Source organism: Penicillium psychrosexuale (genome assembly GCF_028828465.1).
Source record: "Penicillium psychrosexuale strain IBT 29551 chromosome Unknown utg000004l, whole genome shotgun sequence".
Classification (NCBI taxonomy): domain Eukaryota; kingdom Fungi; phylum Ascomycota; class Eurotiomycetes; order Eurotiales; family Aspergillaceae; genus Penicillium; species Penicillium psychrosexuale.
This window is the reverse complement of record NW_026643189.1, coordinates 6,506,862-6,526,602: the sequence shown is the minus strand read 5'-3', so window position 1 is coordinate 6,526,602 and position 19,741 is coordinate 6,506,862. Positions and strand designations below refer to the sequence as shown.

The following is a 19,741-nucleotide window of genomic DNA, read 5'->3' as shown; positions in this document are numbered from 1 at the left end:
TGATAGGTACACTTAGTAGTATTTGAGATATAATGTCAATCCTTTACGGAGTACCCTATAGAGTAGACAGCAAATACTCGCATATAAAATATAATCCATGTGTCCATTCTTTTCCACTGATCGTCCCTCCGGGGGTTTCCGACTATCAACACTGGTGGATCATCTCTAGGGTTAGAGGTCACATACGGAAACTAGAGAATCCTTCCAACATTATTAGCATTTATCCATAAACTCTCCCATAGCTAGATCCTCCACTTCACTGTTTACGCCGTCAATCTCGCGTCGATCGACGGGTTCGTCCGTACCTTGCAGCGAGTTACCCTGCAGACTCTTGTCCGTGCAGATTTCAGGCTTTTTTCGTGAAAACGGACCAAAGACTTTGTAGAATTTAAATATTCTTTTTTTCTTTAATGTGCACTATTGTCATGTTTATATACGGGGCTTTTTTATTCCTCTTCTGCCCTTCCGGTCTATGATATTTCAGGGGCTGCCATGTTTTCCCATGCTATACTCCGTACCTCACACATCAAAAGAGGCAGAATATGCCCGGAGCCGTCTGGGCAGACGTTAATGCCCGATAAGGCCATCAGACTGATGATCGGGGACACACACAATGGGTACAAGGCCTTTGAGAGGCATGTGTGGTACAGCATAATTACGGAGTACGATTGTATAGCGGGAGACTCGGACACGAGGAAGATTTGACCGAGAGCCGATGACTTACAGGGATGTTCCCTGCAGACTATTGATGTGTTGTACAGGATGGGGCAAATTAAAAGGCGAATCGACCGAGATAGCCTCCGTATACTCCGTAGCCCCGTCTGCTATAGGTCCACGGTAACCAGAGGTACTTGCCCAAGTAGGTATAGGCGTGGACATGATAGTGAGGTACATATACAACCCTGAAACAATATTTGAATTGTGACTCTGCTTTTCATGTGACTGGAGTAATTTCCTGAAGCCAGAACGCCACCAACTTCCCTCGCGCGAATAACAATGCACCACGAAGCCAGGATCTGGCGTGATGGAACTAGGCTGGGGCCGTGCAACCTTGGATTTAACCTCGCATTGCATTGTCCCGTGGAGCCAAGAGATCGACTGCACGTTCATCTTGCCTTTGCACTCTAGCGCTTCTTGTGTCGCAAAAGAGGGGGGAGGAGAGATAGGCCTAACAATAATCGACTAGAAAATCGCCGTGGATTAGGGATTTTGTACGTTGTACCATTTAGGGATCATAACCCCTGAGTGGAATCGTCTAATCCAGAAGAAAATCCAAAGTTCTTGAATAAGTCAACCGCCGTAACCGTTGACAAGCGCCGGTATTTTCGAGTCATTTATTCGCTTTTTTTCTCCCGTGACCATGGTGGTAGTCCAGAACAATATAACCTGGAATCCCTCATATCTCCGAAATAGCCAGGATGGCTCGGGCCAAATGTGTAACGAGACTAAAACCCCATCCAAGCCAGCGGCGCCAATGATTGGCTTCACGTACCAGCAGCCCGCCGATCGATGACCCGACCCAACAATGACTGGCTACGGCAATAACCACGTAGGCAGGGCTAGATCGTGTGGATTCACCGCCAGTTGCCCCCCTTGCGTGCAGACGTGGCACAGAGCATTATCTCATAGTCCGTACGGAGTAGCTCCATCTGGTATGCAGTGACCCGCTGCTGTGGAGGCCTAATGTTGGATGTATGTCGACCGTTGTCTGCTTTTTGTATGGCTTATTATCCCCTATAGAGTACGAAGTACGCCGTGTAGGTGAGACAAATATCAAAGATTCAAGATGTGAACTTTTTCCAAACGGGAAATATCCTCAACCTCGCCGATATCGGGCTATTTTTGGCCGATCGGCGCAACGTCAGAGGGCAGATAAGGAAACATAAAACATGAAGTGAACTTCGATGTACGACATAGTCAAAATATGCCACTCTTGTGAGATATGAACTTGTTTACTATGTTGTACAAAATGTACAACAACACTTAGATTCACCTGTTCAGAAAGGGAGTCTTACCAGCTTCTGCACTACCCCAACATTTCAGCCCTTTGTACATGTCAAAGGAGACATAAGCATAATCATAGATCGTGAACCATTCTACACAGTCCATGTGATACTAGCACTGTATTCAAAATAAGCAATTCTTCCCTAGGTTGCTGTGTCATCCCTGATAATGACAATGATAATGCAATAATTACGCTAAGCCTAGAACAGGGAGACCCCGGACTAGAACACCAGGCCTAATCCCAATAGACAGAAGGCAAGAGCCAGAGCAAAAATCCAAATAAGCCCAAAAGAGGAATGAGAAGACCGCTCACCGTCTCTTTGCTGTCTCAGCTCACATTTTATAGTATGTACTGTGCATCTGACACCAAAACACGCGCCGTCCACGCTTCTATCTCCCCGGGCAGGCGTCGCTAGTCGATCGAAGAATGCAAATACCATGCAGCGTGCAGCCCAAGCTGTAAGTATCATGTACGATGAAGCAGAGCCAGAGTGACAAGCTAGCTGCCAAGTGCCAGCGCAGGCGGCTAAAAGCAAGTGCAAGTGTAAGCCACCCACGGACTGGGTTGCTGTGCATGAAATGATGTACATAGTCACTAGAGCCTAGCCTGACTACTATGAATGGGTGGGTGTGAATCATGTCCAGATCGGAGGCTGGCGCGCGTGGGGGTTTCCACATTCTCGAAGCATATCTGCCATTGATATTGTTCATAGAGCACATATGAGGGTGGTGTGGGTGGATGTTGCATATCGTGTCTTGGGTGTGTCTGAGATTTGTTGAATTTGTTTCGTATTTTGCTTTTTTTTTTTTTTTTTTGGAAGAAAGGGAAATTTGCTCTGGTTGGTACGGGTTGAGGAATATCTGGGGGGTGGGGATGAATTGGGCATGGGGTTGGCAGTTCGCTTGCAGGAAACTTCTAAGGTTCTTACCTGGGTGTTCAGACCTTACGACTTCGTAGAGGTACGTATTCACCGCTGGTTGAGGACCTGCATCGACTGCAAGTCTCTCGTGTCTGTCAAGGGATAGTTCGTGTTTGTGGGAGCTGGTATTGGCGGTGGGAGGTTGGTATATCCCTTGATTGGGAATTGGATTGTTGCTGCTTGTATTCGTAGACCGATTGTTTCCCGTGGGAAAAATGTGGGAATAAGTTTGAAAGATTTGGTCTCGACCTTTTGCTGGGAGGGTTGGTAGAAGCCTTGTTTTATGCTTATGCAGTATCGATCTCGATCTGATAGGGGTTGTTGCGGTGATAATGCAATCGCTTACGCACAGCGGATCAATGCTGATAGTGTCGGTGCGTCGATTCGAGGGGACGGGCATTTCTGCAGTGTTCTGTGCTATGTACTCCGTAGACCTGAACGCGCTTCTAGAAGGCGTGGTTGGTGCAGTATGCTGTCTTCCGTTGTTCATGTAGGGATGCTACGGTTCCTGCTGATAGATCGCCGGGATCATATCTGTATTGCCTCAATACGATATATAAGTCAAGCTGTGCGCGGTTGAGCCTTAAGCTTCTATCAAAAGGAATTTATCAGATATCGGTATTGGGTCCCGTAGCTCTTTCTTTTTTTTTCTTGCTCTAGAAGACATAGAAGATCTTCAACAGAACCCATGGAAGGCATCATAAAAGACAATATAGAAGATGACTTGAACGTGTCAACAACAATGGACACTACGGAGTAGACGTGGCCTATATTTGCTCGGAAGACGCCATTCATTAGCCGATGGCAATCCGTAATTTTATTCGATATGAAATGTAGAAGAAAAGCCGAATCATACATTATACCTTATAGCGTCGGGTCAGTGGATGTTTGGACATGATTCGAGGGATATGTCTTGAGATGTGTGTGTCCCCCAATATATATCCCGCTCCTCAAGGTAGAACTACGAGTGGCATACATTAAAATGGAAAAATCTCCAACAAAAGACATATACATTCACTACAGAAAAAGGAGCATTATTTGAACGAAAAAAGAGTGTTTGTCCATTGAAGTAACTCTAAAGCTAACAATATCCCGACAAAGTTCTATACCCGACCCAACCATATTCATCATGTTTTTTTACATGCATATCTCATGAAACGCGGAGAGCATAATCACACATCAGGGCTGGTAAATTCATCGCTTACCAGCCTGAGAAAAAATCTGTTGCCAAATGTCGATCCATTGCTGATGCTTATATGACAACGGACGGTGGGGGTTGCGGAAAGTGATCGAAAGGATCTCGCGCAGGCGGCTGTTCAGGATCTTCAAAGCTAGCATAGACTTCCAATCTCGCACAGCGAATCGGATACGGTTTGCGTCAATGGAGACGACACCAGAATACATCTATTTGGCGGTGGTTAGCTTATTGCCTAAGAAATGGGGCAAGGAAACGCGAAGAAGGATTACTGTCGTCGTACCTTGAACTCGGCATCACCACACAGTAAAGCTATAGCAAAATCGTCCACTGCACTGGTATCGTGCGCGTTGAGGTTGCGAGCACGTGCCATGATGCTATAGTATGACAGCCATTTGACAGACGAATCCGCCCTCTTGTTGACAGAAACAGCGGGTAGTGTGACTGTCTGGTTGTTGCCAACGTTGCGCCAGCCCTTGCCTTCGCGCGTCAGAAGCTTAGGGTAGAAACTCCAGGCGATGACCGAATTGATCACAGTATCATTGTTGCTGTTGATGTCGAAATCTTCAGGGATGATGAAGAATTGGCGATTTCGGCTGTTGGAACGTGCACTTTGGGTAGGGTTGGTTAGCAATTGTTAGGTTGAAATGTGACGTTTGGACAAAAAATCTCTTACCGGTTGAGGGCCGCTTTCTGTGATGCATCTAGGGTCAGAAGACCTGCATCGGCAATTGACACTACCAATTGCATCTTGATATCCTCTATGGCCAGTAATGTCTGCGCGCTGAGGAAGTTCTTTCGGCAGAAAGAATATTCGTTGGACCCCGGTGTGCTTCTTGTGCGCCTCCAACTACAATAGGCGTTGTATACGGTCAAGAGATCCGAGTCACCTAGTATTTGTTAGTTCTCAACTGCGGGAGAGCGATATATTGGGACAGACCTCTTCGGAAAGATGCCCGAGCACCATCACGTTGTGAGTTAGATCCGATTGTGTTGACGAATGGCGACTTGGAAGAGAGGATAGCAGCAATGCTGACAGTCGCATCCAAGCACCGGAAAAAGGCTCCATGAATGATCATTTTGCCGAGGAAGACATCCAGCGGCAACTTGGCGAGTTGTGTTCCGAGAGAGGTTAAACTCTCGTTGCTCGTCAGGGCCTTAACTTCCTTCAGTGAATCAATGGCGCGGCGAATGTTTTTAGACGACGGTGGGTCAAGAGCTTCGAGGAGTGTCTGTTCCACTTCTCCCAGTTTGCAGATCTTCACACGAAGCACTAAATCCTGCAAAGAAAGGCGCAGCAATTCAGGGGTTTGCTGTTCAGAAAGCAACTTTTCGTGGCGGTGTTTAGTAAACAGGTGGAAGCAGATACCGTTCTGGACACGTCCAGCACGGCCGCGACGCTGCTTAGCGTTCGCACGCGAGATGAATGACTCAACAAGGCGGGACAATTGACGTCTCTCATCGAAGCGCATGATCTTCTCCTTTCCTGCGTCGACCACAGCCGTGATATCCGGGATGGTGATACCTGTTTCCGCAATGTTCGTCGCAATAACAATTTTTCTTGTGCCTTCCGGGGGTACGTTGAAGGCCTTTTCTTGGTCTTCACTGGCAATCGAAGAGTGAAGTGTATGGACAATCCAACCCCTCTGGAACATGGGCTCGGACAGGATCTCATCGTTCAGGCGACGGATTTCTGCCAGTCCGGGCATGAAGATCAAGATCGCCTTGCTGTAGTGAGTCATCTCTGGGGCCGTAGCAATCTTCAGAAGCAACCTCTTGATTAGGTCATAGTCTAGTCTGTATTCGTCGATGTTGATAACAGTCTCCTTGGTTTGTCTAGAGTACCCATCAAGACTGGCTTGGAGACCTCCTGTGGTGTCGGCATCTGTGGGTGGGTCATCCATATCATCGTCGAGGACTGTGTGCTGGGCATCCTCCGACAAACGGTAGTTAGTCATCTCGACCGCATCCTCCAGGTACTTCATCTCCACGGGGAATGTTCGCCCTGGAATGTTCAGAACTGGCACCCCACCGAGATAGTTCGAAAAACGTTGCGCGTCAAGGGTGGCTGACATGAGGATGAGTTTTAGGTCAGGCCGCTTCTGCATGAGTCGTCGGAGCACGATCAGAAGGAAGTCACTGTCGATAGTGCGCTCGTGAACTTCGTCAAGAACCACATGAGTGATGTCTTGGAAGTCATCGGGCCGTTCGAGCATTCGTACAACCACGCCCGTGGTTCTATAAACTATTAGTTGAGGCACCACAAATGAAAAAAACGGGAGAAAAGTGAGAACTTACGCATAAATCAATGGCGTGGATTGAGTAAACTTGCTTTCCAACCGCACCGCAAATCCAATGAGAGATCTATTCGTGCCCACGTCGTTCTTGCTCTCTCCAAGCTCCTCGCTGACACGTCGAGCAAGCGAGATTGCAGAGATACGGCGGGGCTCAGTCACATAGATCTTGCATGGTCGGCCTTGGATCATCTCATGCTCGAGAATGAATGACGGAATCTGTGTACTCTTTCCACTACCTGTTTCACTGCAAATGATCATAGCTCGGTGATCATCGAGCGTACTCAGGATCTCATCTTTAAAACCCCAGATTGGGAGGTTCATTCTACCTTGGATCATGCAGTGATAGGACGGTGTTGACGATTTAGCAATCCATGCTTCTTTCAAGCGGTCATCGATACCCGCGTAATTGTCACGCGTAGGTCCCTTCATCGGGGTGCCCGGCTTGCTACCAACACCGTTTCTCTTCCGGAAGTTGTCAGATAGAACGACATCATCTTCAAAGGTGCCTTGGTTCTCTTGAATCAAACGCTTCAACTCTTTTACGGTGGTTTTGTCAACTTCATCTTGCTGGATCTTCTGCAGTGTTGCAAACTCAGTCCAGAGTTCTCTCCAAACTGCCGGCAACCGCAAGTAGGCCTTGCCCTCCTTGGAATTTTGGGGGAACAAGATGAACAAAGCCAGAGTCGACACGTACCCCTCCGCCTGCTGCGCATTTGGTGTTGCAAGGGCGTCCATTGACACAAAAGTAGCCAAGGCATTCGACTTATGTGTAATCGATTCCACTGCTAGCGGGAATGGAGCTTCCTGGGGCTTCGACCATCGCACCTCGAGAGCTTTTCTGTTCGAATGACTTGAAGAGGAGAAATCTTGGTAGACAATCACGCATGTTGAGTCTTTCGATTTGCAAGTCTCTTCCAAGACTCGCCGTGGGCTCAGGCCTGTCGATTTCCCAAAGTCGCGGAGTGTGATTGAGGTCTGGGTCTGTGGAGCAGGAATACCTAAAATCGAGCCTGAATCCTCAGCTTCGCCTTGGAACAAATCTCCAAGGGCATCCTCCATTCCGTCAATCGCAAGGAGGGCCGGCTCTAGCTCTTCGTTAATCTCGGGCTTTGGCTGATCTTCTGTATCGGTTGAAGACTTTTTTTTCACCGGGCGGCGAGCAAATGAAGCATCCTTTCTGAGCTCGTCAAGCTTTTGCTCCCATATGTACTCTGCTTCTCGGCGTTCGAAAAGCACATCCCGTTCGATCTTAGCAATCTTCCGCTGCACTTTAGACGTTTCAGGGTCATCTGATAAATTGCTAGCACCGACGCGACCCTTCTTTCCTTTTCCGAAGCGATCGAAAAGATCTGGGTCCAAGCTGTAAAGTCGGGTCTGCAGCTCCAACCATTCGGGAACCATGATATCTGGGTCGACGGAGCTATCCGAGTCGTACGAAATAGGAGGAGCAACCTTTGCTGCCTTCCAGTCAGCCTTTTTGTTTCCTGGCTTGCTTCGATTTTGGGATGAAACAGGAGTCGAAGTCCCTGAAGCTTTCGATTCTGTTAAGAGTTAGCATAATGTTCTAATGGAAACCTTGAACCTGGGGGGGTTACCTGTCATCCATGAGGTGACACTATCCGTGTCTTTCAGTTGACGAGTATTTATCTGTGTGTAAGACGGCAACTCATTTTTATCACTGTGCGTAGCCAACCATTCAATTGATTCATCAAGGTTCCACACAACATCCCGACCGGCACTGGTTGAGTTGCCAGCAAAATATTGCAAAACATGCTTCAGTGCGTCCTCGACACGGTTTTCTGGGAAGTTGAGTTTGAGCAGTGTTTCCCTCAAGGTCCAAAGCTTGTTGTATAAGTCGTCCTCAGAGCCAGCCTGTTTTGGACTTGTGATCCGTCCACTGGCTATGAGATAATCATGCTCTTCGGTACCGGCTAGTTCGAGAATACTGTCTTGAATATCTGTCGGTAACCACTCTAGAAGGCTCAATGATACTGATTGCTGTCGGAAAACGCGGCGTTCGTTTTCTAGCTTAGTGGCCTGGCGCGCTGCGTCATTTTTACACTTCGCAGCATATTTATCAACCAGAATCTGAAGCTCTGCTTCTTCAAGATGCTTTTCCAGCTCCTCCGGGGTGTAGTCTTGTAACGAGGAGGTTTTCTGTGGTGCGGCGACATCTGCAATCCGTATGGCATTGCGTTCAGGTTGCAGCTCGATTTCTGGAGTGGCTTTTGATTCTTCGGTGGCTGGAGAAGGTGTTGATGTTGCCTCTGGCTTAGGCTTTGAGGGCATGGAGACCGTTGCGAAGCCTCGAGCCGGGTTGGAGGCGGGCTTCTTCTTTTTCTTGCTGCTCGGCGGCATTATGTCTGAATTATCGGCGGGCCTAGCGGAGATGTCTTCAAAGCACGCTGAAAGTCAGCGGCCAAAGACCAATGGATTTGGCCTGTGTAATACTGTGGACTAAGGTGCACAATATTCCCAAAAAAGGGCGTTGAAATGTGTAAAGAACGAAGAGTCGGCCATGATTGTTTAATGGCGGGATGTGATCCAGCTCCCCACACAAAACTCTTTATGACAGCATTCCTAGCCCACTTCACCAACTTCAACACTCTCTGAACCACCCCCTTCTCTCTCCATTCCCCCGTATTGACCGCCGATCATGGATGGAATTCCATGGGATCAGGTCAAGGCCGGGGATCTGGATGCCTTGCAGGTCGTTCTCCTCTCGAGTTCGACCTCGCGCAGGCTCCGGGCCCTGCAAGAACTCCGCGACAAGAATGGTAGCGTGAAAATTCAAGCCTCATGACAAGCAGATTGACTAACTATTCATTTTATAGGGTCTGAAATATCACCAGAAATCCATCACGATATACTAGACTTGCTCTTCCGTACCTATCCTCTCTATGTCGATCGATCCTCCCGACAGGCTGTCCAACAATGCCTCCGCTCTCTCCTCCGCGGCCCCAATGCGACCGAAGAGTTAAAATTCCTTACGCAAAAATTGCAAATCGAGGCATCTAGACCAGGTTTGGCTTCCTCGTTTGCATTTGTTCTGTTGGAATGGTGCTGTATTTTGTTGCAGCAGGCCAGCGAGGACCAGAACACACCGTTGGCCACTGTGCTAGACCTGATTGCGGTTGATGCCAAGGCCCTGGAGAATTGTCTTTCTCACAATCCTAAGCCTGCGTTAAAGCAGTCAGCTCTTCGAGTGACAAGACGTGCTTTGCGCGCTGTATTTTCGTCTGAGGCATGGGGTGCTGATGCAGTGCGGCAGTCTGTCAGCCGACTGACCACGGACTCTACCGCAGCGTACAGAAATGTGCCTCTTCTCGGTGTCGTATGTGGAGTCTGTGCGCGACTAGCAGACAAGAAGCCAATTCTTGAAGAGTCGAAGAAAGAGATTTTAGCTTTCTACATCAAGGAAGTCGTGAGCTCAAAATCTGTTGTGCCTGCACATGTCGCCAATGGCATGTCTGACTTCTTTACTTCCTTCGTAACATATGAAGATGTTGCCACTGAATTGGTACCTCCCATGGAAAAGTCCATACTACGAGCACCGGAGGTGGTTCTCAACGGCGTGATTCCTCCTCTCTGTGTCGCTCTGCCAGAAGATATTGATATCTCGGAATTGGTGCAAACACGCCTTTCCAAGCATCTTTTAACTAGCATGAAGTCAAATAACCCATCAATCCGCCAAGGGGCATCTGACTCTTTTGCATCCTTGCTCTCTCGATGCAGAACCGGTCCCTTGGTCTTAAAGATCACCAGTGAAATCATTGGTCCTCTGAAAACGCAGAAGATTACTACTCCTGAGCACCGCATGGCTTACGCCCAGGCAATTGGGGCTATTTCGCCTTCGGTGGATGTCTCAAAAGAGGTTGTTCAAGGATTCTGCCCTGTGTTTTCACGGGAGTCGAACGAAGCTGCCCTGGAAGAGGAGATCAAATCCTTTAGCAAACACCTTACTTACCTTGTTCAATCTAAGCTCAAGGTTAGCGATGATGTTATCAGCACTATCGTCAAGGGTGTATCAGATAAGCGAATTCCTTTCCGAAAGATCTGGCAAGCAAGTGTGGGAGAAGTCCTATGGAAGTCTGATCTCGAGGTTTTGAAGACCCCTGAAATTGAACCACTTGTCACCAAGTTCCTCGCTAAAATGAAGGATTTGTTTGGTGAGGTTGCCTCCAACCCGCTTCCCTCGGCCCAAAGCGGTGCTTTGTCTTCCGCTTATCTCTTTCTGGCTCTGTTCCACCGATTGTCCGATATTCAAGAGTCTGCCAGCTCCGCTTGGGAGGAAAACGTAATCCAATCGATGACATTGAGCCCCAAGCCTTCTTTCCTCCTCAACCCGAAGGCATACTCAAAGTTGAGTTCCAAGGAAGAGGTCCAGTGGCTTATCAGGGCTCTGGCTGCTGTGGCCTCCGGGTCTAAGTTTGCTAGCTCTGAAGATGCGTCCAAAACAGCTTGGGCTCAGACCTTTATCTACGCGATCACCGGGCCTGCTATTCCCTCAAATATTCGCGAGAAATCCGCGGAAACATTATCCCGGGTCTATCAGACGGATGTGGCCTCTTTTGGGCGCATCGTCCTAAATGCACTGTGGGCATGGATCTTTTCATTCCGGACCGCAGAGAAGGAATCAGCAGCCGTTTCTGCTGGACCGGAGAGCGAACGCCTGCTTCATATGGTCTTGAAGGCTCTCTGCCCAACCAAGGCTGTCATAGAAGGCTCCGGAATTTCCTCTTCTGATTTGGAAGTCTTGCTCATCGAAATGCTGATTCTAAGTCGGCCTGAGTTGATTCCGAATACCTCCTGGATTGATTTGTGCTTGAGGACCGGCACGGACCCTGGAAATCTCGTGCGCGCACACCCTGATGCTTGCATCGAGCAGTTAGTTCACGTGAACGCAGACCCCGTGCAGTCAGCGGTACCGGGTGTTAACCTCGCTGTCTGGACCGCTGGGGCTGAATTGGCGTTTGTTGCCCCCGATGCAATGATCCCGCGTTTGGTCGATCAAATTAAATATGATCTGGACGGCACCCGCCTATCTAAGTTCACTGCCACTGATGCCGCCATTTCACGCACCCCCGAAGGAACCGCTTTTATCGATGTGCTCAGCAGCAAGTCGAAGCAGCCTGCCTTTGATAAGAACACTAAGGACTATGATACCCTGAAGTGGGAAGAAGAACTTCGTGCGCAATTAGCCGAAAAGAAGGGCCAAAACCAAAAGAAACTCACGCCTGAGGAAAATTCCAAGGTCAAGGCCCAGCTTGCCAAGGAGGCCAAGATTCGTCAAGATGTTTTGGAAGAAGTCAAGCGGATCGAAAGAGGAGCGGGCATTATCCGAGGTCTCGCAACGGGTCCAGCCAACGACGTCGAGGGGTGGATCAACGCTGCCGTCAGTTCTTTGCTGTCGCTTGCGCAGGCTGGTGCGGGTTTATTTGTCGGTGATGTTGTCTCCCGAGCATTCATCACTTGCGCCGATGAGGTGTCCACCCGCCTCGGTCCTCTGCGTTCTTTCGTTGGTATTGCAACTCTGCGGGCCATCGGTAACACCAACCTTCCCTCTGATATGGAATTGGAGCCCCTCGGTGAACTCGTGACCAGAATTCTCTACCGATTACGTTTTGCTTCTGAGCAGCGTCCTTTCGATACCACCTCTCTCGCCTACGTGCTTCCGCTTATCTCTCTGATTTTGTCCCAGAATGGCATCGAAGAAGCGAAGGGAGAAGAAGAAGGCACGCAAGTTCTCCTTGCTCTTGAGTTCCTGTCAGCTCACTCTGGCTCTTGTGAGTTTTACCCCATGCTAAACTAGTATGAAACCCAGTGCTAACGCTGTTATAGTCACCGACACCCGTCTTCCTCGCGTCGAGGTTCTAGCTCAGCTTCTCTCCGCCATGCAGAAATACACCCAGCACTACAAGCTGGTCAAGGATACCTTATTCGACTTCTGCCGATGCATCTCGCCGAATATCAGCAGCGAAGAGCTGGATACGCTCTTGCAAGGAACAATCGTCGCTGATGCCTCTGTCCGAACAACTGTGCTTCAGGTCATTGAGGCCGAGATTGATTTGACTGACCTCGATTTCTCAGAGCACATCTGGCTTGCCTGCCACGACCTGGTGGAGGAGAACGCCGAGATTGCCGACACAATCTGGGAAGACAATGCGCTAGAGGTGGATGACACCTCGTTCAGCAAGATCATGAAATACTTGGACTCCAAGGACTATCAGCTTAGAGGCGCTGCCGCTCGCGCTTTGGCACATGCCATTGAGTTTGATAAGAGCAAATTTGCGGGCATTCTGTCCGAACTGCAATCCAAATACGTGGAAGAAATAAAACCTAAAGCACCCGAAAAGGACGCCTACGGAATGCCCAAGAAAGTAGACAATGCAGACCACTGGGAGGCTCGCAGTGGTATTGCGCTGGCTTTCAATGCCATGACCAATGGATTCGATGGTGACGAGAGTGTCTCATTTTTGCGATTCCTGATTGAGAAGGGTCCCTTGCTAGATGGAAACTCCCGGGTCCGTGGCCAGATGACAGAGAGTGGTAAATCTATTATCATTTTGCGAGGAGAGTCAAAGGTTGAGGAGATGATGAATTTGCTCCAAACAACCCTGGAAACCTCGGATAAAGACACGAAGACTTCTGACCTGCTGAACGAGGCTGTCATCGTCTTATATGGATCTGTGGCCACACATCTCAAGGCGGATGATCCTCGCCTGCAGACAGTTATCAGTGAACTGCTTGTGGCCCTCGATACCCCTTCGGAGTCTGTGCAGCACGCCGTGTCTGAGTGTCTGCCCCCCTTGATCAGATCGTCTGGTTCCAAGACGGCAGAGTATGTGGAAAACCTAATCTACCGGCTCTTCAATGCCCCTGACTATCCTCGCCAACGCGGTGCTGCTTACGGTCTTGCTGCAGTCGTGTGTGGCAGGGGTATCGCAACCTTGCGGGAGTACCGAATCATGACCCAGCTCAAGGAGGCCGCCGAAAACAAAAGAGAAAAGGATCACCGACGAGGCGCTTTGTTAGCTTATGAGCTCTTCGCCCTAGTTCTGGGGCGGACATTTGAGCCTTATGTGATCCATCTCGTACCGCAGCTTCTGGGAGGATTTGGTGATACCAGCATTAGCGTCCGCGATACTTGTTTGGAGGCTTCGAGGGCTTGCTTCCAGAACCTCAGCTCTTACGGTGTTAAGGAGATTCTTCCTACCCTGCTCGACGGCTTGGATGATACGCAATGGCGTAGTCAGAAGGGTGCTTGCGATCTACTTGGAGCCATGGCCTACCTGGACCCACAACAGCTTGCAGCTAGTTTACCTGATATCATTCCCCCTTTGACAATTGTGCTCAATGACACCCACAAGGAAGTCCGTAGCGCAGCGAATCGCAGTCTTCAGCGCTTCGGCGAGGTTATCAGCAACCCCGAAGTAAAGAGCTTGGTTGGCGTGCTTCTGAAGGCTTTGAGCGATCCAACGAAGCACACAGATGAGGCGCTAGATTCCTTGATCAAGGTTTCTTTTGCGCACTACCTCGATGCTCCCTCCCTGGCCCTTGTTGTGCGCATTCTCGAGCGTGGTCTTAGTGACCGATCTAACACTAAGCGAAAGTCAGCACAGATTATTGGTAGCTTGGCCCATCTCACAGAGCGCAAGGATCTTATCTCGCACTTGCCTATCATTGTGGCTGGTCTCAACTTGGCCATTGTCGATCCAGTTCCCACAACCCGTGCTACTGCTTCCAAGGCCCTTGGTTCACTCATCGAGAAACTCGGAGAAGACGCTCTGCCAGATCTCATTCCTAACCTTATGGCTACTCTCAAATCCGATACTGGTGCTGGTGATAGACTCGGGTCTGCTCAAGCTCTTTCGGAGGTCCTTGCAGGCCTCGGTACGACCAGGCTCGAGGAGACATTGCCAACTATTCTCCAAAACGTTTCCAGTGCCAAGCCTGCTGTTCGTGAAGGCTTCATGACTCTCTTCATCTTCTTGCCTGCTTGCTTCGGTAACAGCTTCGCCAACTACCTCAGCAAGATCATCCCCCCTATTCTTGCTGGTCTGGCTGATGATATTGAGGCTATCCGCGAGACCGCTCTCCGGGCTGGTCGTCTGCTTGTCAAGAACTTCGCTCACAAGGCCATCGATCTCTTGCTTCCCGAGCTGGAGCGTGGTCTTGCGGACGACAGCTACCGCATCCGTTTGAGTTCCGTCGAGCTCGTCGGCGATCTGCTCTTCAGTCTTACCGGTATCTCTGGCAAGATTGAGGGTGATGAAGAAGAGGAGGAAGCCACTCAAGCTGGCCAATCCTTGTTAGAGGTTCTCGGAGCCGAGCGCAGAGACAAGGTTCTTTCGGCCCTGTACATCTGTCGCTGTGATACCTCAGGCCAGGTCAAGAGTGCGGCCTTGGGTGTCTGGAAAGCGCTTGTCGCCTCCCCGAGAACGCTCAAGGACATGGTTCCTACCCTGTCTCAGCTCATCATTCGCCGCCTCGGGTCCAGCAACATGGAGCAAAAAGTCATTGCCAGCAACGCTCTTGGAGACCTTATAAAGAAGGCTGGAGAGTCTGTTCTCAACACTTTGCTGCCCTTGCTTCAAGATGGTCTTCAGGCTTCGCCTGATGTGGAGGTCAAACAAGGTATCTGTATCGCTCTCCGCGAGCTTATCAATGCCGCTTCCCCCGATGCACTGGAGGACTTTGAGGATATTCTCATCGCCACCGTACGCGTAGCTCTGGTCGACAACGACGATGATGTGCGAGAAGCTGCTGCTGAGGCCTTCGATTCACTGCAGCAGGTCATGGGCAAACGGGTCGTGGACCAGGTCCTGCCTTACCTTCTTCACTTGTTAAGAAACGACGAGGAGGCTGAGCAGGCGTTGTCGGCACTGTTGACGCTTCTCACGGAGCAGACTCGCGCCAATATTATTCTTCCCAACCTCATCCCCACATTGCTCACGCCGCCAATTACTGCTTTCAACGCCAGGGCCTTAGCATCTCTAGCCGAAGTTGCTGGCTCTGCCATGACAAGGAGACTGCCAGCTATCCTCAACTCCCTTATGGACGGTATCATCGACACTACCGACGAGGAGCTTCGAACAGAACTCAGCGCCGCCTTTGACACCGTCCTAGTGTCTGTAGACGAGTACGATGGCCTGAGTGCCGCCATGAATGTAATGGTCACTCTTGTCAAACACGACGATCACCGTCGACGTGCTGCTGCGGCGCTCCATCTGACCAAGTTCTTCGCGGAAGCCGAGCTCGACTTCTCGAGGTACTACCAGGACTTGATCCGCGCCTTGCTGATTTCGTTCGACGACCCAGACAAGGATGTCGTCAAGTCTGCATGGACTGCCCTCACCGGTCTCATGTCTCACATGCGCAAGGAAGAGATGGAGAGCTTGGCTATTCCCACCCGCCAGATTCTGCGACAGGTGGGTGTGGCTGGCGCGGACTTGCCCGGCTTCAGTCTGCCCAAGGGCATCATGGCTATCTTGCCGATTTTCTTGCAAGGTCTTCTCAACGGTACTACCGATCAGCGTACCCAATCGGCTCTTGCAATGTCGGATATTATTGACCGGACTCGTGCCGAGTCATTGAAGCCTTTCGTGACTCAGATCACCGGCCCGCTCATTCGTGTTGTGTCAGAACGTTCGGTCGATATCAAGTGTAAGTCATGCAAAGCCTTTATGTAGTGTCTGTTTACTGATTCATTTTGCCAGGCGCCATCTTCTACACTCTTAACAAGCTTTTGGAGAAGATCCCGTTGGCTGTCAAACCGTTCTTACCTCAACTCCAGCGTACATTCGCTCGTGGTCTGGCCGACACATCAAGCGAGACTCTGCGCAACCGGGCTGCCAAGGGTCTTGGTATTTTGATTACGCTGACCCCCAGAATTGATCCTCTTATTGCTGGTAAGTCTTAGGAAATTTTTATACATGGGATGTAGCTCATCGCTAACTTTTATCTCTAGAACTTATTGCTGGATCGAAGACCACTGACATTGGTGTGAAGAACGCCATGATGAAGGCTCTCCAGGAGGTGGTTGGTAAGGCCGGTGCAAACATGAGCGAGGCATCTCGGCAAGCGATCCTTGGTCTGATTGACGATGACGCTAGCGACCAGACCGGTATGATCATTATTAACAATTCACCTGTTTCACGGCTTTCTAACCTGCTCACAGATTCCGTTTCCATTACCAACGCTCGCCTGCTCGGTGCTCTCGTGAAGGTCCTCCCTGCCGCAAGCTCGGTTCCTCTCATCAAGTATGCATATTCGTTTTCATGGTTTGATTTTGCTGGATGCTAATATATTTCCTTCACCCTAGGAACCGTATTCTTACTGGCTCCCTTTCTCATGCAGCGATCCTAGGACTCAATGCTCTGTTGGCTGAATGCCCTGGGGTTCTGTCGGAACACTTCTCTGTGGAGCTTCCCACCGTCATCTGCCAAGGTCTTGCAAACAAGGATGTAAGTGGAATGCTATACCACCCAGTATTGCTTGAAGCTAATTCAGAAACAGCCCTTCGTCTCCGACAACAGCGCTCTTGCCGCAGGCAAATACCTCTTGTCCGACGATGGCGACCATGCTTTCGAGTCAAGCAAGGCCATCTTCGAGGCCTTAGCATCTGCCATTCAGGTTGGCAACCCGGTCGACACCCGGCGGTTGAGCTTGGTAGTCATCCGAACTGTCAGCCGTCTTCACCCCGAGCTGGCCCGTCCTCATCTGGCTTTGCTCGCACCGCCCATCTTCGCTAGTGTCCGTGATCTGGTAATCCCCGTCAAACTGGCCGCGGAAGCTGCATTCTTGGCCATATTCTCTGTGGTTGAGTCTGATAGTGAGGTGTTTGACAAGTATATGGCCGGTCCAGGTGCATCTCTCCCACCAGGCCCCAAGCGCAGCATGTCTGATTACTTCAAGCGCATTGCCGTTCGTTTGGCCAACCAGGCGCGTGAGCGTCGGGAGGCTGAAGGTGGTGAGGGTGGCTTGGGACTGTCGAATGATGAACTAGACGATGAAAAGGAATTGTGGAGCATTGGCAAGGTTGACCTTGGAGAGGCCTTTGGCGATGAGTGATGATCTGTTTGCGTATCCAAGGAGCATCTAGATGTTTATAGATATACCCTTGGGTTTTATTTGTTTTAGTCGTACAAAAGTTATGCATAGTAAGTTTTTGTATATTTATATTGTGTCATTATACATCAATGGGCAGCCATTTACTCCGTACAGAGTGGTGGACTTTATTATATTGCAGATCACTCTTTCCTAGATAGGAATATCAAATCAGGTGATACTACTTGTCTTTAGTATCACGTGATATTGTTCGTTTTTTGGCCGTCTACAACGAAAGCCACGGCAAAGAGCGAAAGAGAAAAAAAGAAGAGAACCCCAAATTGTAATCTTGTTATTATCCCAGCATCTTCATTCGAACTTTTCCCAATGTAAGTAAGCTTAGCTTCCCCGGACTGCAAGATCTTCAAGCTCCATCATCCCAATTTGGACTAGCGTTAGGGTATGCACCCTGAAGCACTCCGCCCATTGTGGAAGGAGCACTCGCTTAGCCCTCGGCTGACCTAATCTGGCCCGCAGTGCCCTCTCAAACTCTCACCGTCGGGATTTCTCAGTGCCACGAACATCATCCGCCAACGACCGTCGATACGCCGACATCAAGATGTGAGTTCCATCTCCAAGCTGTTCTTGAACTTCTCGAATGCACTCCCGTGTGCTGTGGAAATTCATGTCCCAACACCCAACTCGTGCACCCGAAATTTTCGTTATAGTGGAGGAACAACTTCGTGATGTGTGTGCTATGATGCTGACCGGGTCTTTCACCACCACAGGGTCAACCTTACCACCCAGAAGCGCCTCGCCGCCTCCGTGGTCGGCTGCGGCAAGCGCAAGATTTGGCTCGACCCCAATGAGATGAACGAGATCTCCAACGCCAACTCTCGCCAGACCATCCGCAAGCTCGTCAGCGATGGCCTGATCATCCGCAAGCCCGTCACCATGCACTCCCGTGCCAGCGCCCGTGAACTCAACGAGGCCCGCCGAAATGGCCGTCACCGCGGTCTGGGTAAGCGCAAGGGTACCAAGGATGCCCGTATGCCCAGGTATGCACACCACCACTACCACCACCGTCTTTGTCTCCTACCTCGGACTCGCCCGACGGCTAGAACCAGGACACAGTTGCTGATGTCGATTTTCTCTGTTTAGCCAAGTCCTCTGGATGCGCCGCATGCGTGTTCTCCGTCGTCTGCTCGTCCGCTACCGCGCCGCCGGCAAGATCGACAAGCACCTCTACCACGAGCTTTACCACCTGAGCAAGGGTAACACCTTCAAGCACAAGCGTGCCCTCGTCGAGCACGTAAGTTACAACCCGAATCAACCCCACGGATGACGATCGAATATGAACATGAACCCCTTGAATTACGCGAAGGAACGGATCCAGGCTGACTCGTTCTCTTTTTCACTGCTACAGATCCAGAAGGCTAAGGCTGAGCGTGCACGCGACCGTGTCCTCAAGGAGGAGATGGATGCTAAGCGTGCCAAGAACAAGGCTCTCCGTGAGCGCCGGTTGGAGCGCAAGGATGCCAAGCGCGATGCTCTGATCAACGAGGAGTAAATCTGATACAAAAATTCAATTGCCCTTCCGTTGTTTGACGCTTTTCTCGCAATTCGGCGGTCCGGAGGTTGGAAACGGTTAACTTCTGGGTTGGATTCGGGATTCTAGGTTGTTCCCGATATCAAACTCAGGTCGGCCTTCGGCGTCTTCCTATTAGTCTAGATTCTGTTACGACTTTCTCTCCTTCCCTTTGTTTTCCCTGATAGCATGGGGTTCGTGGCCTCATTGGATCTTTTCGGAAAATATGGGGTATGGGAAATAGGAAGATGCGATGATGATGTGATACTCAAGCTATTCTTGTTAAAACGTAACGAGAAAGCAAAAGGAAATCTTTTTTTACTTCACCAAAAAAACGAAACAAAAACCGCATGCTCTTTCCTGGTCTATACTACCGCGCTTTTGTGGTATAAACCTGATATGCGGAGAAGCAGATTGTGTCTGTTCCCTCTATAAGCCAGTAGATACCATTCCCTCGATGGTCTTACTCGTATACTCCCTATACTCTCAATCTTGCTGCTCGTGATCAGCTCCTGTAGCTGACCTATCTCAGAGTAGCATGTCTATTTTTCATGCTTCATGCAGACTTTATCTCGATAATTCCATGATCCTTGGCAACTGCAACCTCGTGGATCAAAGACCTCCAATGTAATTTATGGGTCCTGTACCTCCCTTCTAGGGATTTGATCACCTCTATACTTGATAGCTA

The 19,741-nt window shown here is 49.8% G+C and overlaps 3 protein-coding genes across 3 annotated transcripts; 1 reads left to right on the top strand and 2 right to left on the bottom strand.

Moving 5' to 3' along the window:
• Positions 1-2,972: 2,972 nt before the first annotated feature.
• N7518_008349 (uncharacterized protein) lies at positions 2,973-3,324 on the bottom strand (the record flags this gene model as incomplete). Its single annotated transcript, XM_057189276.1, has 2 exons — positions 2,973-3,179; positions 3,271-3,324. The coding sequence occupies 2 exons, from the start codon at positions 3,322-3,324 to the stop codon at positions 2,973-2,975; spliced, it is 261 nt and encodes an 86-aa protein (XP_057040979.1).
• A 794-nt stretch (positions 3,325-4,118) lies between these two features.
• N7518_008348 (putative ATP dependent RNA helicase) lies at positions 4,119-8,774 on the bottom strand (the record flags this gene model as incomplete). Its single annotated transcript, XM_057189275.1, has 6 exons — positions 4,119-4,328; positions 4,403-4,730; positions 4,796-5,009; positions 5,060-6,357; positions 6,418-7,957; positions 8,012-8,774. 6 exons carry the CDS (start codon positions 8,772-8,774, stop codon positions 4,119-4,121), a joined length of 4,353 nt encoding a protein of 1,450 aa, XP_057040978.1.
• A 298-nt stretch (positions 8,775-9,072) lies between these two features.
• Positions 9,073-19,035, top strand: N7518_008347 (putative translational activator; the record flags this gene model as incomplete). Its single annotated transcript, XM_057189274.1, has 12 exons — positions 9,073-9,193; positions 9,251-12,202; positions 12,258-16,082; positions 16,136-16,327; positions 16,387-16,542; positions 16,597-16,678; positions 16,741-16,882; positions 16,935-17,485; positions 18,003-18,086; positions 18,254-18,523; positions 18,627-18,777; positions 18,892-19,035. The coding sequence occupies 12 exons, from the start codon at positions 9,073-9,075 to the stop codon at positions 19,033-19,035; spliced, it is 8,670 nt and encodes a 2,889-aa protein (XP_057040977.1).
• Between the last annotated feature and the right edge of the window lie 706 nt (positions 19,036-19,741).